The sequence below is a fragment of the Prionailurus bengalensis genome, chromosome E3 (genome assembly GCF_016509475.1).
Source record: "Prionailurus bengalensis isolate Pbe53 chromosome E3, Fcat_Pben_1.1_paternal_pri, whole genome shotgun sequence".
In the NCBI taxonomy this organism is placed as follows: Eukaryota; Metazoa; Chordata; class Mammalia; order Carnivora; family Felidae; genus Prionailurus; species Prionailurus bengalensis.
In genome coordinates this window covers 9,515,647-9,543,029 of record NC_057357.1, presented here as the reverse complement: position 1 = coordinate 9,543,029, position 27,383 = coordinate 9,515,647, and the positions used below count along the sequence as shown (strand labels likewise).

The window sequence follows — 27,383 nt, the reverse complement described above, 5'->3', positions numbered from 1 at the left end:
TTCCGGGAAGAGTGAACACTCTTGAAATGATGGAAAGAGAGAAAATTGCAGCAAATAGAAGGCATATAAAGAAGAATCTACTGGAAATTTCAGGACTTTTCTGAAAAAACACAGTAACTGAGATAAAAAAAAAAATCCATTGGAAAGGATCAACAGCACAATAGATGGCATAGGAAAGAGATAGTTTGAAGTCAGATCAGTAGGAATTATCCAATAAGAAGACCAGAAACAAAAACGATTGAATAAAAATTTTTCCAAAAAAAATTTGTTTTTAATTTAATTTACATCCAAATTTGCAGCATATAGTGCAACAATGATTTCAGGGGTAGATTCCTTAATGCCCCTTCCCCATTTAGTCCATCCCCCCTCCCACAACCCCTCCAGTAACCCTCTGTTTGTTCTCCATATTCAAGAGTCTCTCATGTTTTGTCCCCCTCCCTGTTTTTATATTCTTTTTGCTTCCAAAATTTTCCAAATTTGACAAAAGACAAACAGGCCTACAGACTGGAGTAGCTCAGTGAAATCCAAACAGGATTAAACCAAAGAAATCCATGTGCAGACCCATCATAATCAAACTGTTGACATCTAAAGACAGAAATATTAAAAGCAGCCAGATAAAAATAATGATAGAACAATCTCAATAGTTATAAAATTTTCATCAGAAACCATGCAGGCCACAGAAAGTGGCATGGTATTTCTAAAGTGCTGGAAGAAAAAACTGCCAACCCCCAATTTTTTTTTTTTTAATTTTTTTTTTTTTAAATTTTTTTTTTTTTTCCAACGTTTATTTATTTTTGGGACAGAGAGACAGAGCATGAACGGGGGAGGGACAGAGAGAGAGGGAGACACAGAATCGGAAACAGGCTCCAGGCTCTGAGCCATCAGCCCAGAGCCCGACGCGGGGCTCGAACTCACGGACCGCAAGATCGTGACCTGGCTGAAGTCGGACGCTTAACCGACTGCGCCACCCAGGCGCCCCTCCCCAATTTTTTTTTTAAGTTCATCTATTTGAAAGAGGGGTAGGGGGAGAGATTGAGAGTAAGCGAGTGCAGGCAGGGGAGGGGCAGAGAGAGAGAGAGCAGGCTCCACAATGACAGTGCGGAGCTCAAACAGTGAGATTATGACCCAATGTGGGGCTCGGACTCACAAACAGTGAGATCATGACCTAAGCCAAAATCAAGAGTCAGACACTTAACCGACTGAGCCACCAAGGTGCTCCCTAAATTTTATATCTAGTGAGAATGTCCTTCAGGAACAAAGGTGATATAAAGACAGCCTCATGTGAAGAAAAGCAAAGAAAATTCATAGCCAGCAGACCTCTTCTAACCAAATGACTGAAGGAAGTTCTTCAGACAGAAAGGAAATGATGCCAGAGGTAAGCTTGGAACATCACGGACAAAGGAAGAACAACAGAAATCTAACTATCTGGTTACTATTATTATTCTAGACAATTCTCCTCCTGATCTTCAAAATGTACTGGATGATTGAAAACAAAAATAACATTATCCACTAGGGTTTTCAACGTATGTAGATGTAATACTTAAGACAACCACAACATAAAAGGTCAAGAGACCTATATGGTGACAAGTTTCTACATTCCACTTAAATACCGATTCTAAGTAGACTGTGAAAGGAGTACATATACAGCAAGCTGCAGAGGAACAACTAAAAAGCTAGAAAGAGGGATATAGTTAAAAACACAATACATTAAAGTGAGATAAAAAAATGTTCAAATAATACAAAAGACAGAGAAAAAGAAACAGAGAAATACAGAAGGAACAACAGAAAAACCCCCAAATAAAATGGTAGCCCTAAAATCCAAACATATCAATATAAAAAGGTAGAGACTCTAAGAATGGGGGGGAACAAAACCCATGACTCAAACATCTGATATCTACATGAAACATATTTATTCAGAAGAAAAAATTTTTTAAGTTTATTAGTGCATTTTATTTTTAAATGTTTATTTTTGAAAGAGACAGAGGCACACGCACAAACAGGGGACGGGCGGAGAGAGAAAGGGAGACATAGAATCTGAAGCAGTCTCCAGGCTCTGAGCTGCCAGCGCAGAGACTGACACAGGGCACGAACCCACAAACTGTCAGATCATGACCTGAGCTGAAGTCAGACACCCAAGTGACCGAGCCACCCAGATGCCCCCAAGAAACATTTCAAATATAGGCAGGGTAAAGTCCAAAAGGATGGAAGCACTTTCAGAATGGCAGAGTAAGGATCTCTAAAAATCTGCTCCTCCATAAAAATAATTAAGAACATCAACAATTGTCAAAACCAACTTTTTCAGAACTCTGGAAACGCTCCTTGGATTGTTCAAGAAAAACGGCTGAACCTTGGTAAGTACAGCAAGTTCTGTGGCATTCTAACATCTCTCTCTCACCATATCCAAGGTAGCCCTCATCACCACAGCAGTTGTGGAAGCCAACCGCCTGGCAGCCACTGGAGGAAGAAAACTGTTGGAAGGTCCTCAGAAGTTCCATACTCAGAGCACTGTCCCTATGTGAGCTGTCTAGCTGCTCCCCAGAAACTTCCACTCCCAAGGCTTATCTTCATTCAACCTTAGTGCAAACAGCCCTTTCTCAAGGGTGGTCGTCAAAAACAACCAGTGGCAACTGTTTAACATTGCAGCTGCCTAAGGTATTAACAGCTGGAGCAATCAAGAAATCCATCAAAACCTGAGGAAAAGTTGGGACTTTAGACAGCCACATGCAGAGCTGTGTACATGTCTAAGAAAGACAAGTGATGGTCCTAATCTCACCTCTGGCTGACCTTGAAGCTCTGTGCAAGGAGGGCATGAAGGCTAAAGCAAATTGTGAACCGCCTGCCAACATGTTGAAGGCATGTTCCTACAGATACATAGAGCCCCTCGGCAAAGGCTGTGAGACTTGGAAGTTCAAAGAAATCTCTACTCTTCAGCTGACCACTAAGCTAACAAAGCAGACTCGATAAAGAATGCAGGCTTTACAAAATTAGCTCAGGAAATTCACTAAACACTAAATAATAGCAATGACAACACAAAGAAAAAATAAATCACCTAGAGCCAAGGACCTTTCTATATCCTGATGTCATGGGTCCAAGTTACAATACCTCCTTCAATATAACATGAGACTGGCTCGGGGCGCCTGGGTAGCTCAGTCGGTTCAGTGTCCGACTCTTGATTTTGGCTCAGGTCATGATCCCAGGGTCATGGGATTGAGCCCTGCATCAGGCTTTGCACTGAGTGTGACGCCCGTTTGGGATTCTCTCTCCTTTCTCTCCCCTACTCACACATGCGCTCGCTCCCTCTAAAATAAATAAAACAAAAAACCAAAAACCGTGAGATTGGCTCCTGTGCCCAATCCTCCAGCCCTTGGATCAGTACTGGATGTTCCTGTGTGTGGGGGGAGGAAGAGGGCTGGGAAAGTAATGAGGTGGTTTCTTTCAGGGATGAGGTCCTAGCAATCACATTTCAGTGTTATAAAAGAAATGATTCTAAGAAATGGGGAGGAAGAGTCTAAGACTATACCATACAGAGGGTGTCACGCAGTATATTTACAAACCATAAGGAAACTGATCCTGGAAGGGACCAATCATATTTAGTGTGTCAGTGAAAGTCTGACTTTATCTTAAGACCAAAACTCACAACCATCTAACCAGGAACCATGCCTAGTCAATCAGGGAACAACCACCAATTCAGTAATGTGTACGCACTTGTCGTTTTTTGGTCTCTTAGCATCTTCGGTCCTTTCCATCTGAGGCCCCTCTGTCCCGGGTTCTCAGCTCAGGGGCTCTCAGGGGAGCGGCTGGCACCTCTGGCCATGTGGAATGCTCAGAGGTGGACAGGACTGGTAGCACTGTGGGACACTGACACGTGACTCACCCCTATTCCTCCTCGTTAACGAAATCTCATCCCAGTCCAGGGTGGCAATGTACCCGGCTCCCAGGGATAAATCATGACAGGTTAAACACGGTCACAACAGTTCGGTTTTCTATTCGTCTAGCCTAATAGCAGCAAGGGATGGCAAAGTGACCAGTGAAATATAAAATGCCATCTGTTGGGCACTTCTGGGGGATCTTCTGCTCTTCTGTTAAAATACCAGCATCCCCTGCACTTCTCTCCCCTTTGGACACAGGTATGATGCCAGGAGCCACAGCAGCCATCTCACACCCAGAAAGTAAAGGCCAAGAGAAGTGCAGGGGATACTGGGCCTGCCACTCCTGAGCTGCTGAACCACAAGAGGCTGCCACCTACCACCAGATTTCTTATTAAGTGAGAGAAATGAACTCTTCTTTGTTTAACTACTGCTAGTTTTCTGGTTTGTTTGTTTTTTTTATAACCCAAAGCATTCTTAACTGACTTGCCAAGTGACTCCATCAGGGCCCAAAAAACACAAAAGCACTTTTGCGAGGGACATCCCCTCAGTCTTTCCTACTGGACAAGAATGAGGCACGGTGCAGCCCCAGGTACCCCACAACCACAGGGAGGACATGCACCTGCCTGAGGACAAGGAGCCAGGGGACAGAGGGAGACAAAGAAGGCCAGTAACATCACTGAGCTCATTCACTAGCCATCCCTGAAGGGAGGTCTGTCCTGACTTAATGCCAGTCAGCATCTTTCTTTTTGCTTACACCAGTTTAACATTCTGACACTTGCAATTAAATGAGTCCTAAGTAATGGAAATAAGTCCTCGTGTCTTCAGTGGCCAGCCAACCAGCTCCAAATTCTAAATCTCACTCCTGATAGGTGAGAAAGATCCCAACCAAGAAAAGCAGGTACCACTCACCTTCTTTTTGTTTCTTCTGTTCAAGTTTCATCTTCTTTGCCAATAATTTCTTCTCTTTTAACTTCTGGCTACAAATATAAAATAAATCTATTAATTCCCCCACTACCTTACTATATATTTTAGAAAACAAATAACTACTTATGGAATGTTTAAAGACCTTACGATTACACAAACACTACAATAATGAAATGGAAGAAATACTTTCTCATGATTCTGCTACTCCAACACCATCAACATTATCAAGCTGTTTTCTTCTTGAATCAAAATGAAACAACCTTTCAGAGTCTTGAGGTGATTAAAACCATCTCAGAAATATTGGGAGAGATTTTTCATTCCAAGATGTTTAGGGACTGTTTTTATTTATTTATTTTTATTTATTTTTTTAGGTGGCACTTCATTGCAGCCATCAGCAAAGGTCAGATTTCCGAAGCTGGTGAAGGCTGGGCAGCATTTCCATGTGAAATGTTACAGCTTTACAGGTTTTGTTTCTTATTTAATTCTACATGCAGAAACTGGAACATGATAAAAGAAAAAATACAAAACAGAAAAAAAGATGTAATCAAGTTGCAGCATACAGATGTGCTCTTTAACTACCTTTACTATGCCTATTGGAAAGCAAAAGAAAAAGAACTATCCCACTACACGAACAGATTGCCAGAAACAGACTAAGAATTAAGGACCGTTCAGGAGCGCCTGCGTGGCTCAGTCAGTCAAGCGTCTGACTCTTGATTTTGGCACAGGTCATAATCTCATGGTTAGTGAGTTCGAGCCCCACGTTGGGCTCTGTACTGACAGTGTGGAGCCTGCTTGGGATTCTCTCACCCCTTCTCTTTCTGCCCCTACCCTGCTCGTGCTCTCTCTCTCAAAATAAATAAATAAACTTAAATAAGTAAATAAATAAATAAGAATTAAGGACTGTTTTCAGAATCCTGCTCAGCTCTTTAAAGGTCGAGGGAGTATTTATTAAAACACACACACACACATGCAGTCTACATGCTCACATGATGTCACTGAGGGAGGTCACACACCCTAATTTAAGGAACAAGCTAAGGGAACCTTACTCACAGCATATTGTTAAACTTGGTGTTAAAATACAGAAGGGAAGGAGACCCAGAAATCCATGTGAGCACCAAAGAGCTGACCTGAGCTATGGAGAATCTGTACGGGGGAAGGGGGATGTAGTGGTAGTAAGTGACTTAATCTCTTCTCGGTTATTGGAAGAAAGGCCATGCCTCTACTGGGTAACACCTAAGACCTTGACAGGTCATAAGGTGAACTTCTGACCGCAAGGACGACTCATTCTCCAGCTTTCACATTTCTGCCTTTAAGTTTCATCGGTTATGAGAAGTCACAAGCCCTTACCGCTTTTTTCGGCGCTTTGCTGTCTGCTCTTCTGCAGCGATTTTATTTCTCTCCAGTCTCTTCTGAAACTCTGCATCCAATTTTTGCTGTGAAAAAACACATCATTTAGACACACTCTGGGCTGGGTACGGGAGCTCTGGAAGTCACACCACTGGGGGTGCCATAGGCACATCTGGGTCTCTGGGGCCACTGTAACCATTAAGAGGATGCCCCCAGTATCTGGTTCTCCGATGGCGAAAGTTACTTCGTTCCGTAGGGTGGCAGTCATACACAAAATACGAGAGCATGAGAAGGTGCACACTGTGTATTCCCTGAAGGCAGAGGAAGAGTTACCGGCTACGTAGCCAGGGCCTTGGCTAGTGTGACATTGTGATTTATAGTAAGAAACGTATACAGCTGACCTTTGAACAACACAGGTTTGAACTGTGCGCGTCCACCTACATGCGGATTTTTTCGATAAATACAGTCCAGTACTGTATTTTCTCTTCCTTGGGAAGAGAAACATTCTTTTCTCTAGCTTACTTTATTATTGAACATTCTTTTCTCTAGCTTACTTTATTAGAAGAATACAGTATATAATACACGTAACCAAATATGTTAACTGACTACATTATCACGCTTTGGGTCAATAGTTAAGGCTATTAGAGTTTTAGGAAAGTCAAAAGTTATATACAGATTTTACTGCATAGTGGAGGGGTTGGTGCCCCTAATCACCTGCTAATAGTCAACTGTATTTGGTCTTCATCCATTACTTCTGGAACGTGGTTCCAAAAGCTCCTATAAATTTCCTATTCAAGAGCCACAGGGGTACCTTTTATTATAATACTTAATTATGTTCCCAGTTTCTGAAATAGCTCCCAAGAGAAAGGTGAAATGGTGTCTTTTTTTTTTATAACAAGCCCCTTTTCAACCACAGGAGTTTAAGTTAACGAGTGAGTTCTGGAAAGCCCTTAAGGAGCAGGGCTGGTCACCGGGGTAACTTTCAGCCCCACCTCCTGTGCTCCAGGGAGGGAGAGGAGCTGCAGACTGAACTAACTGCCAAATGCCAATGAGTTGATCAATTGTGCCTTAGTAGTAATGCCTCCAAAACCCCAAAAAGATGGGGTTCAGATGGTTTCCGAGTTGGTGAACATGCGGAGGGGCTGGGAGGGGACAGAAACTCTGTGCCCCCTTCTTCCACCTGGCTTCTCCTGAGTTCTGTGAGTCCCTCTGAGCAACTTAATTGAACCTGAGGAGGGAGTGGTGGGGGACCTCTAATCCACAGCCAGTCGGTCAGAAGGACAGGGGACAACACCTGGGCCTGGGCCTGGCCTTTGAGGTGGTTGGGGCGGGGAGGCAGTCTCATGGGACTGAGCCCGTTGAACATGTGGCATTGGACATTCTTGCCTGGTGGATGGCATCAGGACTGAGTTAAACTGTAGGATGCTCAGCTAGCGTCACAGAATTGCTTGGTGTGAGAGAAATCCCCACATACTTGGTGACCAGAAGTGTCAGAAGAGAAGCAGAGAACTGAGAGTAGAGGAGACACACAGGAGCACGTTTTTTCCTTACGGTGACCTGGGCTCATTAGATGGAACAGCCAGAGAGGTGGAACCATGGGATTTTCAAGTCCTAATGATGACAGTCATCAGGTGACTGATTCCACAGCAAGACAACACCCAGTGCCATCACTGCTACTAAGCACATACATGTGTCACACAGGAATACGTGAGTGTACACACGTCCATACAAAGCCAACCCTTGTATTATCCCTTCCTAGCAGCTCCCTGTCTCTGAGCCTTCGTTTTCTCACCTATAAAATGGGGAAAAGACCAATTCCTCTCTCCCAGAGCCTTTAGAAAGGATAACATACGATAACCTACTAGAAAGCACTTGTAAACCACAAAGATACAATGATCTAAAATGCCGTCTCTGAGGCGCGTAGGTGGCTCAGTCGGTTAAGCGTCCAACTTCGGTGCAGGTCATGATCTCACAGTTCGTGAGTTCGAGCCCCGCATCGGGTTCTGTGCTGACAGCTCGGAGCCTGGAGGCCTGCTTCGGAGTCTCTGTCTCACTCTCTCTGCCCCTCCCCCACTTGCGCTGTCTCTCTCCCTCTCAAACAATAAAATTAAAAAAAATAATAAAATGCCATCTCTTTCTTCTAGTCAAAGCCTTAAAGGTCAACAGAGTAAATAAGGGGCCAGCAGAGGACAAGGTGGCTTCAACCCCTCTGCTGGCCTGCACTGCCAGGGCTGTGTGGCTCTGCTTAGAGTGACGCAGAAACTCTGAGAGTAGAGATCATGAAATAAGAGGAGTCAGGACGCCTGGCTGGCTCAGTCCGAAGAACGTGCAACTCTTGATCTCGGGGTGGCGAGTTCCAGCCCCCCGCTGGGTACAGAGAGCACTAAAAAAAATAAAATAAATAAAACAGGGTACCTGGGTGGCTTAGTCAGTCGAGCATCTGACTCTTGATTTCGGCCCAGGGTTGTGGGATGGAGCCCCGAGTTGGGCTCCGCGCTGAGCACGAAGCCTGCTTAAGATTCTCTCCCTCTCCCCCACTCACACTCTAAAATATTAAGTAAAAAATAATAAATAAGTAAATAAGAAAAAAAAGAGAGAAGGGTCTCCTTTCAAGGAACTCAGTTCCGATTAGAGCACCAGAAAGCAAACGACTTAAAAGGAAAAGCATGTGGTCTGTTCACAGCTGGACCGTAAACTCACTCTGCTGCCAGAGCAGCTGCAGCCAACAAGTGACCCACCGGAGCCCCATCGGGCTTGGCAGGACTTGAGCTCACCACGAGCTCTTCCAGTGGCGATGCCCTGTTAGTCACCGTGAAAGGTGAGGACACCCTTGCCTCTTTGTTTCTTCTAACTTCAGAGCCTGTCTTTCGCCGTGTGAAATAAGAACCTGCGTGTCTGTGTGGATTCAAGGTCTGTGAAACATTTTTCTGTATTTTCCCTGGGTCTTTAATCGATGTATAAAAACCAGACTAGCTGATGGTAGTTGAGCCAACAGCCTGCTGTTTCCTTCCCTCTAAAGTAGTTTCAATATGTAAAGCAGTTTCAAAATGAAGCAAAAGTAGCTTCAGATAGTTTCTACATAGAGTTTTATTTATTCTTGGTAGTGGAAAACCCACTATAGTGACCAGGTAGAGGTGTGACCAGCCACCAGAAACTCCCCCCTAGAATTGAGAATGCCGCATCCAGAGGACGGCAGTAGCTGGAGAAGAACCACCAACAGCTGGGGGCCAAGAGACGCAGGACAAGCAAACAGCAGGTGAAAACCACCACGGCAATGATTCCCTTCTGTTCCAAAATCATAAAGGTATTTTTCAAACTCAATTTTTGGCCATTCCAGTAAATTTTTACATATTTTTTTCTGTATCATATCTATCCCTTTAATAATTTCCCTGGCATTTTACGTTGGAAAATTTCCAACATAGAAAAGTTGAAGGAATCATACAGTCCGTATACCCACTACTAAGTCCTACAGACATTTTGCTACTTGCTTTAGCACACGCCTGTCCACCTATCTATCCCTCTATCCTTCCGTCAATCCATCTTATTTCTTTTTAACACATTTCAAAGTAAGTTGCAGACACCAGGACATTTCACCTCTAAAGATTTAAGCATGCATATCATCAACTAGAGTTTAATATTTGTTAACGGTTTTTCTGTTTTCTTCCACTTAAGGTAATACATACAACGATCAAATCTAGAGTGTACAATGTAATCACACCAGAAAGTTCCCTCGTACCTTTTCTTATCCAACTCTCAGAAACAACTATTCTGATTTTTAAAAAATGTTTATTTTGACAGAGCGAGAGAGCTCAAGAGAGAGCTCGAGAGAATCCCAAGCAGCCTCTGCTGTTAGCATAGAGTCAGGTGTGGGGCTTGAACCCACAAACTGTTGAGACCACGACCTGAGTGGAAATCAAGAGTCGGACGCTTAACCAACTAAGTCACCCAGGAGCCCCTGATTTTTTTTTTTTTTTTACATACATTAGTTTTTCCTCTTGTAGAACTTCATATAAATGGAATTTTACAGTGTGGTCTCTTTTATGCAAGGCTTCTTTCACTCAGCATATGTTTTAAGAATCATCCACACTGTTGTATATATCAATAGTTTATTCCTTTTTATTGCTAAGTAGTATTCTATTTTTGTGAATGATTATTTTAATGTTTGTTTGTTTCTGAGAGACAGAGCATGAGCTAGGGACAGGCAGAGACAGAGGGAGACACAGAGTCTGAAACAGGCTCCTGACTCTGAGCTGTCAGCGCAGAGCCTGATGCAGGGCTAGAACTCACAAACTGTGAGATCATGACCTGCATCGAAGTTGGACGCTTAACCAACCGAGCCACCCAGGTACCCCTTGTGAATGATTATTTTAAATTTTTAAAGCATTTTATTTCCTTTATATAGGAAGAAGTTCTACAGTGAGTTATTTTTTTTTTAAGCAAATTATTGGAAAATCACACGCTGTTGCCCAAAGTGGTTTCCTCCTTTATAAAAAGCAAATAAGGGATACCTGGGTGGCTCAGTCAGTTAAGTGTCTGACTCTATCTCAGCTTAGGTCTTGATCTCAAGGTGGTGACTTCACAATACAAATATATATCATTTTAAAGCATGTGAATCTCTGGCACAAAAACAGACACATAGACCAATGGAATAAAATAGAAACCCCAGAACTAGACCCACAAACGTATGGCCAACTCATCTTTGACAAAGCAGGAAAGAACATCCAATGGAAAAAAGACAGCCTCTTTAACAAATGGTGCTGGGAGAACTGGACAGCAACATGCAGAAGGTTGAAACTAGACCACTTTCTCACACCATTCACAAAAATAAACTCAAAATGGATAAAGGACCTGAATGTGAGACAGGAAACCATCAAAACCTTAGAGGAGAAAGCAGGAAAAGACCTCTCTGACCTCAGCCGTAGCAATCTCTTACTCGACACATCCCCAAAGGCAAGGGAATTAAAAGCAAAAGTGAATTACTGGGACCTTATGAAGATAAAAAGCTTCTGCACAGCCAAGGAAACAACCAACAAAACTAAAAGGCAACCAACGGAATGGGAAAAGATATTCGCAAATGACATATCGGACAAAGGGCTAGTATCCAAAATCTATAAAGAGCTCACCAAACTCCACACCCGAAAAACAAATAACCCAGTGAAGAAATGGGCAGAAAACATGAATAGACACTTCTCTAAAGAAGACATCCGGATGGCCAACAGGCACATGAAAAGATGTTCAGCGTCGTTCCTTATCAGGGAAATACAAATCAAAACCACACTCAGGTATCACCTCACGCCAGTCAGAGTGGCCAAAATGAACAAATCAGGAGACTATAGATGCTGGAGAGGATGTGGAGAAACGGGAACCCTCTTGCACTGTTGGTGGGAATGCAAATTGGTGCAGCCGCTCTGGAAAGCAGTGTGGAGGTTCCTCAGAAAATTAAAAATAGACCTACCCTATGACCCAGCAATAGCACTGCTAGGAATTTATCCAAGGGATACAGGAGTACTGATGCATAGGGCCACTTGTACCCCAATGTTCATAGCAGCACTCTCAACAATAGCTAAATTATGGAAAGAGCCTAAATGTCCATCAACTGATGAATGGATAAAGAAATTGTGGTTTATATACACAATGGAATATTACGTGGCAATGAGAAAAAATGAAATATGGCCTTTTGTAGCAACGTGGATGGAACTGGAGAGTGTGATGCTAAGTGAAATAAGCCATACAGAGAAAGACAGATACCATATGGTTTCACTCTTATGTGGATCCTGAGAAACTTAACAGGAACCCATGGGGGAGGGGAAGGAAAAAAAAAAAAGAGGTTAGAATGGGAGAGAGCCAAAGCATAAGAGACTGTTAAAAACTGAGAACAAACTGAGGGTTGATGGGGGGTGGGAGGGAGGAGAGGGTGGGTGATGGGTATTGAGGAGGGCACCTTTTGGGATGAGCACTGGGTGTTGTATGGAAACCAATTTGTCAATAAATTTCATTAAAAAAAAAAAATAAAGCATGTGAATCTCTAAAACACACAAACGTATTCCATGAAAAAATAGGCACCATAGTCAGAGTGAGGAAAAGGTCCTACATTGCATGTTGTAAGATTAAGAATGAGAGGCAATCTCTAATACGTGTTAAAAGGAGAAATCAGGGGCGCCTGGGTGGCTCAGTCGGTTGGGCGTCTGACTTCGGCTCGGGTCATGATCTCACGGTTCACGAGTTGAAGCCCTGTGTCGGGCTCTGTGCTGACAGCTCAGAGCCTGGAGCCTGCTTCGGATTGTGTGTGTGTGTGTGTGTCTCTCTCTCTGCCCCTACCCCACTCGTGCTCTGTCTCTCTCTCTCTCTCTCAAAAATACATAAAAACATTAAAAAAATTTTTTTTAAATAAAAAATAAAAAATATTTAAAAAGGAGAAATCAAATGTGGGAAATCACAAAGAATTTGCCAAATAATATCTGGTTTTTATTAATAGCCAGGTTGGAAAATAGAAGAGCCCTAAAACATCAGGATTTTTTCTGATTTTTACTAATAGTCAAGAATAAAATATAAAGGAGCACCTAGCACCACTGCAATAAAAAAATCCCTTAAAATCTTGGGGGCGCCTGGGTGGCTCAGTTGGTTAAGTGTCCGCCTTCGGCTCAGGTCATGACCTCACAGTTCATGGGTTCGAGCCCTGCACCAAGCTCTGCACTGACAGTGTGGAGCCTGCTTGGGATTCATTCTCTTTCTCTCTCTCTCTCTCTCTCTCTCTCTCTCTCTCTCTCTCTCTCTCTCTCTCCCTCCCTCCCTCCCTCCCTCCCCAACTTGCACTCTCTCTCTCAAAATAAATAAACTTAAAAAAAAAAAAATTTTAATCTTTGGGGCACCTGGCTGGCTCAGTCAGTAGAGCACGCGACTCTTGATCTCAGGGTCTTGAGTTTGAGCCCCACGTTGGGCATGGAGCCTACCTAAAAACAAGCCCCGCCAAAACTTAAAATCTATGAACAAATACAGTGAGATAAGTGTCAAATCTCCATAAGTCATCATTGAGAGACACAGAAATTTTTAAACAAAAAAAGATAAAAGTTTCTAGAGGGAATAACTAAACACTATAACATCCATTCTCATTCAATTTAAGTGACAGATTCAACTCAATTCTAGTAAAAAAAAAATCCAACACAATTTTTGGTGTGGATAAAATAACTGCAAAACTCTCTCTGAAAAATAAATAAAATAAGCGAAATGTCCAAAGAGCATTTTTAAAGAGCAATAAAAAAGAGGTGTCTGGCCCTTCCAGTCAGGTAACAAAAACCTTAATAGTTCTTTAAAAAAATCTTTTTTAATGTTTATTTATTTTTGAGACAGAGAGAGACAGAGCATGAGTGGGGGAGGGACAGAGAGAGGGAGACACAGAATCCGAAGCAGGCTCCAGGCTCTGAGATGTCAGCACAGAGCCGGATGTGGGGCTCGAACTCACGAATTGTGAGATCACGACCCGAGCCAAGGTCAGACACTCAACTGACTGGGCCACCCAGGCACCCCTTATGATACAATTTCTGATTTTATTTTTGAGAAAGAGACAGACACAAAGCATGAGTGGGGGAGGGGCACAGAAAAAGGGAGACACAGAATCTGAAGCAGGCTCCAGGCTCTGAGTTGTCAGCACAGAGCCTGACATGGGGCTGGAACCCATGAACCATGAGATCATGACCTGAGCCAAAGTAGGATCCTTAACCACCTGAGCCACCCAGGTGCCCCTCAATTTCTAAAGCCACTCCCAATTCTTATTTGACACCTGTCATGAACAAACGCCAGTCTCTACGCTAGACAACTCAAAGTAGACACACGCACACACACTATCCACGCTAAACACATAGCTGAATGGAATTATAGGCATTCAGCCAAAAAGAGAACAACAGAATTAGAAATAATAACTCAAGTGATGCAGGACATCTTGCTTTCTATTCCATTTCACAGCAAATGGCCTGGAAGGGAGAGAGGCCTCTGCTGTCCTTTCTCCCCAACTGGAAGTCTCCCTTCTCTCATATATCTCCCAGTGGGAGCATCTTGATGTGCTGAATCTGACCTAGCACTAACCTGGATTTACTTGACGTCTGTTTCCCATGCTGACTTAAGAAGGCAGCCTTCACACCAGGTGTATCTTCTCTTCTTTAAATGCCTCTTCCTGGGGAGCCTGGGTGGCTCCGTTAAGCGCCTAACTCTTAATTTCAGCTTAGGTCACGATCTCATGGTTCCTGAGATCGAGTCCCACATCAGGCTCTGTGTTGCAAGAGCCTGCTTGGGACTCTCTCTTTCTTTAAAAAAAAAAAAAAAAAAAAAGCCAAAAACAGCAGCAGCAGCTTTTTCCTAAAAGTCCCAAGTGTACATTGTCCAAACCCAAGGGCTCAGCCAGCCTTGTCACTCACTGACCTTCTCAGCCATGGCATCCATGTAGTCCTGTCGCTGGTACTCTCTCCGGCGTAGATGCCTATACACATGGAACTCTCCACTGCCAGCCCCAGCGCTGGAACCTATAGCCAGGAGAGTCCAGAGTTCTTAATGAAATCCAGTTACCGACACGGGTGACCCTTGATCAAAAGGACCAAAAAAACAAACTGGAAGTAATGGAAAGGACCATGCCCCACTGAACTCCAGAATCTAGCAGTGACTTGCAGAGTGTCGGCATCACTAAAGAATTGTTGCATGAATGTTGAAGGGGAAGTCACTAAAAATTCCACCCTAACACAGTAGTAAGAGGAGAAACAGTCTGCAGTTAAGTGACCAGAAACCTAGAAGATCGTTTAAGACCTTTCCCTCCCCTGCCAGATGACTTCACACTTGACACGCTAAATTTCTACTGAGCTGAAAAGATGTCCATGTATATTAAAGGAAAAAGGTAGGTTACCAAATAGTATGTGTAGAATGGCCACATTTTTAAAAATCATTTTTCCGGGGCGAGCCTGGGTGGCTCGGTCGGTTGGGCATCCGACTTCGGCTCAGGTCATGATCTCACGGTCCCACGGTCCATGAGTTCGAGTGCCGCGTCAGGCTCTGTGCTGGCTGCTCGGAGCCTGGAGCCTGTGTCGGATTCTGTATCTCCCTCTCTCTCTGCCCCTCCCCTGTTCACGCTCTGTCTCTCTCTGTCTCAAAAATAAATAAAAAATAAAAATGTTAAAAAAAAATTAAAAAATAAAATAAAATAAAATAAAAATCATTTTTTCTTACACATGAGTGATTTTGACTAGGGGAGTTTAGAAGGCTGTAGCAGCATGCTACAAGAGGAATGATGGAATTATGGGGGTTCAAAATTTTTCAGACCTCTGTTACTTAGTTCTCTTTATAATCAGTATGTTAATTTACAACCACCCAAAATAATAAAGCTATTTCCAGTTAGATTAAAAAAAATATGTTATTTAAACAATGCAGAAGGGATTCCTGGGTGGCTTGAGCACCTGACCCTGATTTCAGCTCAGTCTTGGATCTCACAGTTCCTAGGTCTGAGCACAGAGCCTGCTTAGGAATTTCTCTCTCTCCCTCTGTGCCTCATACCGCTTGCGCTGTTTCTCAAAGTAAATAAACTTTTTTTTAAAATGCAGAAGAAAATTCTCTAATGCCAAACTGTAAGCAACAATACCCCTTTGCTGTAAGTACAAAGTTACTGAAACAGTGAACTTTTTTTTCCTATTATAGATTTAATTAAATGCTAACTGCAGGATTTTTAGATCTACGCTTCAAAAACTATATTTACACACACACACACACACACACACACACACACACACACGACATTACCCATTACATCTCGAACAAATTCTGGGGGAGGCCGGGGTGCCCATTCACTCATTTTTTCTGGAATCGGAACTGCTTTGTCCTGCAACATTTAAACACAAAAGCGTTTTTAAGCACAAACCTGCTGACAATCACATCTCTTAAAACCAAGGCATTTTAACTGGATTGGTGAAGAAAGGCTGCTTTGCTCCTTGGACCTAAAGCCGATTTTCTTCGCTGCCTTAGATTTACTTCATCCCATACATCTTTGGGGTCTACCACAGCCCGTGGCCTTGCCAGGGCTACACTTAACTTTCCAAAACAAAACTCAGAAACGTAACTCACCATTTATGGCTGGAAACTTCTAACCCTAACTCTACTACATGCGGAGTCAACCCTTTCTAGCCAAAGGTGTAAGAGACCTCACCCAATTATTTTTATGACTGAGGGAGTGATTTGCTCCGGGTGGCTCAGCCAAAGCCTTTCTAACAATCAGTGCTGTTTAGAAGTTAATAAACCCTTGTGCTAACCCATGAATGCTATCGTTCCAGTCAACGCTTCTGTTCACAGAAGGTTAAACTCGAAGTGTCTAAAAGCACCCTCATCCGGGCTGGGCTCCAACACAAGGACAGAAGAAGCTCAAGGTCTGCGAGGTAGCCTGCTCCTTCCTAAGGGCTGGCCCTGGGGTTCGGGTACTCAGTTCCTAAGTCTGGAGGTGGGAGAGGTGGGCCCGTGGGTCCCCAGCAGCGCCGTAACGGAAGGGGACTCAGAGGAGGAGTCGAACCAATGCTTCGTCTCACCGGGTTCTTCATGAGCCGCTCCAGCTTGAGCTTCTGCTCTTCTGCCGCATTCTTGGGGATGACGAGCGCTTGTGGCTCTTTCTTGGGCCTCGGCGGTCGCACCGAGGAAGCAGCCGAACTCGCCATGACAGCTTTCCAGTTCCCCACGGCGAGCGGCGGCGGTGGCGGCGCGTACTTATGACGACAGAGCCGCGCGCAAGCGGGGCAAGCGCAGTCTTCTCGCAGGGCGGGGCTGGGGCGGAGTCGCAAGCCGGAAGCATCCTGCTGAATATTCATGAGCTCGTGGCCGAGTAGGTTGTCTTGATCAAAGCTGTTTGCTTTCGTTTCCTGTGTTTGTACAAATCGAGGCAGCCGAGAGCCCAAGTTCCTATGCGAGAGGTGGCCTTGCACGCCCGAGGGTGCGACCCCAGTCGCCCTCTCCAGTCCGCGTACGTGTCGTGGCGCCGCCGGGAGCCCTGCTAATGGCTCTCAGCATCCCCTCCTGCCCCCGGGCCTTTGTCCTGGCCGTTCCTCGGGGCTGGTCCACTCTCCCATTTATGACAATCTTATGAGAAAGAGAAAAGGGCCCTTCCCGTCTGGGAGCTGGCTTGGCACTTACAGCTAGACCTTGATGTCCTCCTGTTGGACGTAAACAATTTCCCAGAACACCGACCTCACACAAGGCATAAACAAGACTGCTCTGTAATCATGTTTGAAAGTAGATGAAAACAGGAATATTGTTGAAACCTCATTCTGGCTCTTATGAGTAACTACTGCTTCTTTAAAGCATTAGCCTCGGTTCACTTTATTTCTTTTTCTCTATTTTTCCTTTTTCTTTCTTTTCTTTTCTTTTTTTTCCCCCCCGGTTCTCTTTAAATATTAAGACAGCCAGTCATGGAATTGTGTTGCTTCCTGACAGCACCTAGAGTTAAATCCACTTACTTGAACCCTCCCCCAAATCACTTCACCCAAGCACAAGTGCTACAAGAAGTCCTCTTTCACACCCTCTTGTTGAAGTCAGTGTAGTCTCCTTTCCTAAAAGAGGCAACAGACCCCAATTGTTTTTTCAACTGCAGGTGTATTTCTGCTGGTCCTCACACTTGCTAGTTTTCTCCTGTATTCGTCACCAGCTAAAGAATGGGCATTCTATTCACTGCTGGGCATTCTATTCACTGCTGTATTTCGACATCTGGGGCAAGGACTGGCTCACAACGAAGGACACAGTTAACCTTTGCTGATGACCATGGGATCCTGGGGGCCAGGCACTTCAGATACTAATGTTGCTGCTGTCTGCACAGCCTGCTCATCCAGGCGGCTCTCTCACTGAGTGTCCCAGTCCAGCCAGGTGACCCCGGTGACAGGGTGTTTTGTTAATGCCTTAAAGCTATTCCTGCCCCCCTCCCCCCCCGATAGTGGGTGGTTTTCCAGTGCCCAAGGGTGAGGGATTATAAGTCCTTGATTGGCCTATGACTGTCACCGGAACCTAGGGAGAGCCTGACCTGGATGTTGTCATGGACACATGACCTACATCATATACTCCAGCCACCCAGGTACCTCACTTTTCCCCAAACGTACCACACACACAAAAAGACTTTACCTGGAGTGTCTTTCCCTCCCTGGAGAACTGCCCTACACCCTTCTTAACTTTGTTTAAATGCTAACTCCTCCACGAAGCCTCTTCTGATTGCCCCCCTGTTCCCTCCTCCAGGCAGTCAGTTGCTCCCTTCTTGGTGCTCTCCCTGCTCTGGGTCCTGATGGCTGGCATATGGTAGTTAGCACAGCGTGTCCTCACCATCTGCCTACCCACAAGTCTGGGAGGAGGGTTGAGCCAGAATGCCAGCATCTAATCCTGGCCTCGAGTTGAGTGGTGCTTCCAGAATGCTTGCAAAACAGGAATTAGGGAAGGAGGAAGGGGGGCGGGGAGTCAACAATTGCCTGAAAAAATAAAGAAAGAATGGATGTGTCAATGTGATAACCAAGGGACGGATGAATGAATGAAAAAGGAATTTCAGTGAGTCTGAAAAAGAACGAAGGAACACTCAATAAATAAATGGATACTCCAGGAATGAATGAATGCATGAGATAGTGGATCAGCTGAGTTAAGAGCCAGGAGAGCAGCCGTCTCTGTCACCCCTCCACCTCCGGGTCTGGCACAAAGCTGGTGCTTGGCAGATAGCTGCTGGATGGAAGTTAAGTCAGTGAACGGAGTGAATGAGTGCACCAGGGTGGGGGGCATGTGGGTGTGATGGAGCTGGTAATTACAACCTCAGTGTCTAAGCCTCGTCTAAGTGTGTCGACACGCTCATCATCCTGATTTACAGATAAGGAACTGAAGCCCCGAGGGCTGAGTGATTGGCTCAGGATTACACACAGACTCAAACCCAGCACTCTGGCCCTAGGTCTGTGAGGGCCCGATTGATCACGTGACTCGTGGACGGCTGGACCAAGGCCCCCAGCAGGCCTTGGTGGGGTCCCTCCATGTGGCACCTTTCTAGGGCCGAGGCCAGATTTGAGGTCCTGCTCCCTGGGGGGAAAGGGTGTCTTCCGGCTCCCACCACTGGCTGCCCCACGAGAGCGGACTCTGACCCAGAGTACCCCCTCTGCTGCCACCAGAGGGCAGCAGAGCTCTACCCAGGTGCACCTGCTGGCCTGTGCCCCTGAAGCCCAGGACCCCGGGGGGATGCTTTGGAGTCTGGCAGGTCTGGTGCCAAAGTTTGGCTCCACCTATTCCGGAGCGTGGGCTGGGGAAGCAACTTAACCTCTAGAAGGTTGTTCCCTCATGCACGAGTCAGGGCACAAACCCACCCTTGACACTTTCTCGTGAATAAAACGATGTGACGGATGTTCAGCGCCCCGGCATTCAGTGGCCACATATCCCCATTTGGTGCCAGGATGGAGGCGTTTCTCAGGATGCAGGACTTTCAGTGTTAAAACCAGGAGAATCTCGGGCACACTGGCAAGTCAGTTACCCTAGCTGGGTGGGCACTCCTACTTTTAATCCTTTGAGTTGTGGTTGGTGCTTAAAGAACTGAAACACCAAAAATATTTACGGCTATTCCATAATTTGAGTTTCTCACTGAGTTAGTGAGTCAGTGGTCTTCCCACAATGGTCCTGCCAAACATGACAAGAGGAAAGTTCCACCAAGGGGAATAAAAACTAAGGTGGAATACACCAACTTGGGAAAAGAGTTTGTCAGTTTCCTATCAAGATAAACATACATGTACCATATATCCCAGAAATCTCACTCCTAGGGCACCTGGGTGCCTCAGTCGGTTAAGTGTCCGACTTGGGCTCAGGTCATGATCTCACAGTTTGTGGGTTCGAGCCCCACCTTTGGCTCTCTGCTGTCAGCATGGAGGCTGCTTCAGATCCTCTGTCTCCCTCTCTTTCACCCCTCCCCTGCTTGTCCATGCTCTCTCAAAAATAAATAAAAGCATTAAAAAAAAAAAAAGAATCTCACTCCTAAGCATTACCCTAGACAAATGAAAATATGCGTCCAGTGAGAGACCTGTATGCAAATACCTATAGTAGCTTGATTCATAATTGCCCCAAACTGGAACCAACCCAAATGACCATCAAATTGTGATATATCCGTGCAGTGACGCACTTCTGAGGAATAAAGCGGAAGGAACTATTGATATTTGCAACCACATGGATGAATTTCAAAAGCATTATGCTTAGTGAATGAAGCCAGGTTTGAAAGACTACAACCTGAATGATTCCATTACTTGACATTTTGGAAAAGCCGAAAACGGGGACAGAACACGGATCAGTAGATGGCCAGGGGCCAAGGGCAGGGGGAGGGGATTGACTGTCGAGGGGCCAAGGGAACTTTTGGGGGTGATGAACGTGGTATGTCTGGATTGGGCTTGTGGTTATGTGAACACACACATTTGTCAAACTCATTGAAGTATATGCTTAAATTTTTTTTTTTTAATATTCACCTCTGAGAGAGAGACAGAGACAGAGCACGAGCGGGGGAGGGGCAGAGAGAGAGGGAGACACAGAATCTGAAGCAGGCTCCAGGCTCTGAGTTGTCAAGCACGGATCCCAACACGAGGCTCAAACTCACGAGCTGCAAGATCACAACCTGGGCCAAAGTGGGATGCTTAACCGACTGAGCCACCCAGGTGTCCCAGTATATGCTTAAAAAAGATGAATTTGGGGCACCTGGGTGGCTCAGTTGGTTGAGCATTCAACTCTTGATTTCCACTCAGGTCATGATCCCGGGGCTGGGGGATCGAACCCCATGTGGGGCTCTGGGCTGAGTGTGGAGGCTGCTTGAGATTCTCTTTCTCTCTCTCCCTCTGCCCCTCTCCCCCACTCACGCTTGCTCTCTCTCTAAAATTAAATTAAATTAAATTAAATTAAATAATTTTTAAAAAGAGTGAATTTAAGGGGTGCCTGGATGACTCAGTCAGTTAAGTGTCTGACTTTGGCTCAGGTCATGATCTCACCGTTTGTGGATTTGAATTCTGCATTGGGCTCTGTGCTGACAGCTCCCAGCCTGAAGCCACTTCAGATTCTGTATTTCCCTCTCTCTCTCTGTCTCTCTCCTGCTTGTGGTCTCTCTCTCTCTCTCTCTCTCAAGAATAAATTCTTTTTATATAAAAAAGGTGAATTTACGGGGCGTCTGAGTGGCTTGGTCAGTTAAGCATCTGACTCGTGATTTTGGCTCAGGTCATGACCTCGCGGTTTGTGAGTTTGAGCCCCGCATCGGGCTCTGCGTTAACAATGCGGCGCCTGCTTGGGATTCTCTCTTTCCCTTTGTCTCTGCCCCTCCCCTACTCATGCTCACTCTCTCTCTCTAATTAAATAAATCCACGTAAAAAAAAATACAAATAAAAATGTAAAAAGGTGAATTTGATTGTGTGATAATTATACTCCAGTACACTCGACATAATAAACAGAAGTCACCTGCCAGGTTACAGAGGTGCCAACCCCCTATTGTCTGGGTGGCTTTGGGGAGCACTGCCAGCTTTGAGCCCATCGTGCTCACCTGAGGCAGCTCAAACCCTGTATACGTGCCCTGCTCTGGCCTGTCCAGAGTGGGGCTAAGGGCTCGGGTGGCAGCCATAGGTTTTCCAAAGCCCAGAGGCCAATGTGGATGAAGCCCCCATGTTTCCGCCTCTGGGCCCCACACACCCACAGGCCAGGGTCCTGGCAGCTCTGGCTGAGGCAAGTCAGCCCCCAAAGCCCAGGGCTCTCTCTGACCCAGGCCACACTGAGCAATGGTAGGAGGGTCTTAGAGCAGCAGGTGCACAATCCCCATCCTCCAGAGCTCCCCGTCTGACTTACTAAAGTACCTTCCTATTTCTGAACTTGGACTCCTAAGGTTAGGGGACTTCAGTCTGCTGGTTGAAGGACCCAATGGGAGAGATGAATTGCCCTATCTGGGTTGGGCCATCATCTCTCCCCTTCCGACACTATCTGCCCCACCTGTGTCCCACACACCTTCCCTGGGTGGCCGTCCACGAATACATGTGGACCGCCCACAAATCTGCGAAGTTCCACATGCAAGGTCACATTCAAAACACCCCCAGCCCAACGATAATCAGAGTCGCTAACCTTGGCGGGTACCTTCCCATACGCCAGGCTCTTTGTGATGGGGTCCTGTGCAGTATTTCACGCAGAGCTTCACAAAAACCTTCTGAGATAGACACTATTTTAAACTTTTATCTTGTGAGATAGAACACACACGCAGAAAAATGTACGCAGACAAAACACAGCTCGATGAACGAACACAAAGCAAACACCCATACAACACCATTCCCGTCAAGGGCTAGAACACAGCCCACGGGCCACTCCCAATCGTCCAAATCACGACTCTGTTCCCCCTACAGGTAACCACTCTTCTGGCTTGAATGGTAATGGCTTCCTCGATTTTCTTAAATCTTTATAGTTTCACCATCTAACCATATGCCTCTAAAACTCATGTGGTCGGTCAGATGTTTGAAACTCGACATGCTCGGAATCCATCAGAACGCATTTTAAATATCTTCCTTCCACTCTGTGTTCACCTGTTTACTTGTTTACTGCCATCAGTTGTCAAAAAGGAGCTCCCCGTTATTCTTTTTATGTTTGTTTACTGATTCTGAGAAAGACGGAGTGCTTGAGAGTGGGGGAGGGGCAGAGAGAGAATCCCAGGCAGGCTCTGCGCTGGCGATGCGGGGCTCGATTTCGGGAACCATGAGAACATGACCGGAGCCAAAATCAAGAGTCAAACGTTCAACCAACTGAGCCACTCAGGTGCCCCAGCTCTTTATTCTAATGTGGTCAAATTTATCGCCATTTCCTTTGGTTAGGGCTTTTTGTGTCCCATTTAATTTTTTCCTTTTTTTTTTTTTTAAATTTAAATTTTACTTAACCTACAGGGCAATCGGTACTGGTGTCAGGAGTTGAGTTCAGTGATTCCTCACCTACCTACAACACCCAGGGCTCATCACAATAAGTGCCCTCCGTAGTACCCATCACCCAGTTAGCCCATCCCCCCCACCTCCCTCCCTCAACCCATAGTCTGTTCTCTGTCATTAAGAGTCTCTTGTGGTTTGTTTCCCTCTCTTCTATTGCCCCCCCCAATCCCGTATGTTCATCTGTTTTGTTTCTTAAATTCCACGTATGAGTGAAATCACATGGTATTTTTCTTTCTCTGATTGGCATATTTTGCTTACCATAATACATTCTAGCTCCATCCACATCATTGCAAATGGCAAGGTTTCATTCTTTTTGATGGTCAAGTAATATTCCATTATATATATATATATATATATATATATATATATATCACATCTTCTTTTTCCATTCAACCGTCAATGGACATTTGGGCTCTCTCCATAGTCTGGCTGTTGTTGCTATGAAAATCAGGGTGCACGTACCCCTTCAAGCCTGTATTTTCGTATCCTTTGGATAAATACCTAATAGTGCAATTGCTGGATTGGAGGGTAGTTCTATTTTTAGTGTCTTAAGGAACCTCCATACTGTTCTCCAGAGTGGCTGCACCAGTTTGCACTCCCACCAACCGTGCAAGAGGGCCCCCCTTTCTCCACATCCTCGCCGACACCTGTTGTTTCTTGTGTTGTCCATTTTAGCCATTCTGGCCGGCGTGAGGTGGTATCTCATCGTGGTTTTGATTTGTCTTTCCCTGACGATGAGCGATGTTGAGCATCTTTCCATGTGTCTGTTAGCCATCAGGATGCCTTCTGTGTCCTATGTGAAAGGTTTTTTTTTTTAATGTTTATTTATTTCAGGAGAGAGAGAGAGAGAAAGAGGCAGGGGGAGGGGAAGAGAGAGAGAGGAGAGAGAAAACTCTACGAAGGCTCCGAACTGTCAGTGTAGACCCCCACGTGGGGCTGGATCCTGAGAACCATGAGACCACGGCCTGAGCCAAAATCAAGAGTTGGATGCTTAACTGACTGGGCCGCCCAGGCACCCCTTTCGGTGTCCTACTTTAAGAAATTCTTTTCTTACCCACTCCGTTAGCTTGCCTTTGCCATTTGGATCTGTGATTTACCTAAAACTGTTTCCAGGGCTTGAGGTAAAGTCAAGAACTAATTTCGCTTTCTGGTTATCTCATTATCTGGTTTCCCCAGCATCGCTTACCGGAAAAAACTGCCTTTCCTCACTGTTCTTGTCCTTCCCTTCAGATCTTCCCGACCCGACTTTAATTATGGGCCTTGCCCCTGGAGCATGGCACTAGTCTTGCTTCATGCCCTGGGGCCCACTGGTACTCACGCGGATCCAGAGCTGGTCGCGGAAGGGAGTTAACGTTACGTGTGGGGTGCTTGACCGATGGGGACAGGAATTGATGGATAAATGCTTCTGTCTTCCGCTCCTGGAGTGGAAAATTCTGAGATGTGCTCTATGGGGCTTCGCAGAGGGTCCGAGTTGGCTTCAGCCCCAGAACGCCCACAGTGGGGAGCAGCTCAATCAATCTCTCTTGGATTGGCTCTTTCTCTTCCTTATTTCCATCTTCCTTGTCCCCTACTTTCTGTCACCCTGGGATCGCTTCCCAAAATAAATGACTCATCCTTCTGGATGGAACCCAGGCTAAGACAGTTGGTAGTAGAAGTGACTCAAGAAAGCGGCCCCTCAGGAGGGGATTGTAGGATTGGGTTGTGCACTGGGCAGGCTGTGGGAGGGGTCAGTGGGGGTGGTGACAACCCCCAGCAGGCAACAGCAGCGTGATCTCTCCTGCTGTCTCCTGTGATAGATGGAGCCAAGACCCAGGTGGAAGGTGTGTTCGCTCATGCGCCTTGATGGCACTTGAAAGGCTTCGGAGCAATGGAAAGTGTGAGAAGTATGCTGTGGGCTGTTTCCTGTCAACTGCCTCAGAAGGGCCGAGAGAAGAAAACGCAGGCTCGGGTTGGCCAACCACGAACTCAAGGCAGGCTGCGAAAGTCAGAAGGCATCCAAAGTGACAACGAACCCCAGGTAGACAAGATGGCTCGTCTGGTGCTGGTCATTCAGCTTCTGTCTGAAGCCCCTCCGGTGTCTGTGCATTTGGCTCAGAAACAGGTGTCTACGCGGGAGCAGGGCACAGCAGCACAGAGAATGGAAGTTCAGGTGCAGCCACAGCACCGTGAGATGGGAGTGGTCTTGGGCATCGCCTCCCCTTCCTGGGGCTCTTGGTAGCAGCTGAATTTGCATGAGCTTTATTTGGAAGCCTTCTACCCTCTGCTGATTCATATGCAGCTCAGGTCAACTCACACTCTCTGTATTTGCACCTTTGTCTCTTGAAGCTGCCGCAGAGTGGGAGGGGGCCACGTGAGGCACCCTGACAATTCTCCCTGTGGCATTTCCTTGTGGGGACACCTCCGCCTCCCCGGCTGGCCCAGGGTGACCAGCAGGGCGGGCACCCTGTCCTTAACAGCTCCCATCCAGCTGCCCAAGGAAGAGAGGCGACCAGTCGCAGAGGCTGCGTCTGTCGGTCACCTCTGTCACCTCCAGTGGTTGGCATTCCGCTCTCACCACCTTCATCCCGCCTCACAGCTCCGAGCTTCGGAAGTACGGCAACTTTGGTTTCAATCCAGGATCTGCCGTTTACGGGCTGTCTGACCCTGAGTGAGCCACCCATCTTTCGGAGTCTCGATTCCTTATCTCTAAAATGGGAATAATGACGCCATCTCATGGGATGGCTGTTAAGGGCCAATTAAGATCAAACGTGTGAATAGGGCACAAGCTGGCATTCATCTAACGGAGGCTGGACTGTAGTTGCCACCCTCGCCAAGGTCAAGCCTGCCACCTGGGCTTTGCGTCCTTTTTTTCCCCGGGACCCTCCAGCCCTGGCTCCACGGGGGAGTTCTTTTTCTGTCGTTCTATCCCTCCTTCCACTTATAAACATGCTCCAGACTCGACGTCCCCGTGCAGGGGCTTTCCTTCTCCTCACCATCCAACTTGTGCTTTTTGAAAACTTTAATTATGGTTATAAAAAATAGCCCTAAGGGGGCACCTGGGTGGCGTAGTCGGTTAAGCGTCCGACTTCAGCCAGGTCACGATCTCGCGGTCCGGGAGTTCGAGCCCCACGTCAGGCTCTGGGCTGATGGCTGGGAGCCTGGAGCCTGTTTCCGATTCTGTGTCTCCCTCTCTCTCTGCCCCTCCCCCGTTCATGCTCTGTCTCTCTCTGTCCCAAAAATAAATAAACGTTGAAAAAAAAATAGCCCTAAGAAGAGCGAATACAAAGTGATTCCCATGTACTCATCACCTAGCTTCAACACCTGTCAACACTTTCGTTTCTGTCCCTGCCCCCACCCCACCCCCACTGGAATATTAGCGAATTCCAGACATCATATTGTCTTATCTGTAAATATGTCTGCATGTGTCCCTAACAAATAAGAACCTTAAAAAAAAATCCGTAATACCACTATCACACCTAACAAAATTAACAAGAATTCTTTTATGCGTAATACCCAATGTTTTCATATTGCCAATTGTCTCAAAAATGCTGGAGTTTTTTTTTTACAGTTGGATGATTTCATTTAGTTCCTACATCTTATCTATGTCAGTTCCCCTCCGTTTTTTTTTCTTAAAACATTGTTTTTTTTTAATCTTTATTTATTTTTGAGAGAGAGACAGCGTGTGAGCGGGGGAGGAGCAGAGAGAGAGGGAGACACAGAATGCAAAGCAGGCTCCAGGCTCTGAGCTGTCAGCATGGAGACCGACACGGGGCTCGAACTCACGAACTGTGAGATCATGACCTGAGCCAAAGCTGGACGCTCAACCGACTGAGCCACCCAGGCGCCCCATCCCCTCCCATTTTTCTTTTTCATGACAATTATTTGTTGAAGAAACAGAGTATATATTCCTGTAGATTTTCTCAGTTCTAGATTTGGCTAAATGTGTTCTTTTCTTTTTCTTTTTTAAGTTTATTTTTATTTATTTTGAGAGATAGAGAGCAAGCAGGGGAGGGGCAGAGGGAGAGGGAGACAGAATCCCAAGCAGGCTCCGTGCTGTCAGCACAGAGCCTGACTCAGGGCTCAAACTCATGAACTGTGAGATCATGACCTGAGCCAAAGTCAAGATTAGGATGCTTAACCAACTGAGCCACCCAGGTGGCTCCCCCTTTTTCCCCCCAAGTGTTCTTTGACATGTTCATCTATCCCCGTATTACAATAATCTTTTAAATAAACTCATATTTAGATCTAGAGACGTGATTGGATTCAAGTTCAATTTTTTTGCTTATTTGTTTGATTCATAAGAAGTTCTATGTTCTTTCCA

The 27,383-nt window shown here is 45.7% G+C and overlaps 1 protein-coding gene across 1 annotated transcript in view; it reads right to left on the bottom strand.

The window, feature by feature from the left end:
- Positions 1–16,981, bottom strand: part of PRKRIP1 (PRKR interacting protein 1) — a 34,726-nt gene extending 17,745 nt beyond the window's left edge. The window contains exons 1-5 of the mRNA XM_043559796.1: positions 16,691–16,981; positions 15,915–15,993; positions 14,553–14,653; positions 6,141–6,226; positions 4,779–4,846 (exon numbers count right to left, since the gene is read on the bottom strand). Of these exons, the coding sequence (XP_043415731.1) occupies positions 4,779–4,846; positions 6,141–6,226; positions 14,553–14,653; positions 15,915–15,993; positions 16,691–16,966 (610 nt within the window). The 5' untranslated portion in view covers positions 16,967–16,981. The remainder of the gene's footprint in view (positions 1–4,778; positions 4,847–6,140; positions 6,227–14,552; positions 14,654–15,914; positions 15,994–16,690) is intronic.
- Between the last annotated feature and the right edge of the window lie 10,402 nt (positions 16,982–27,383).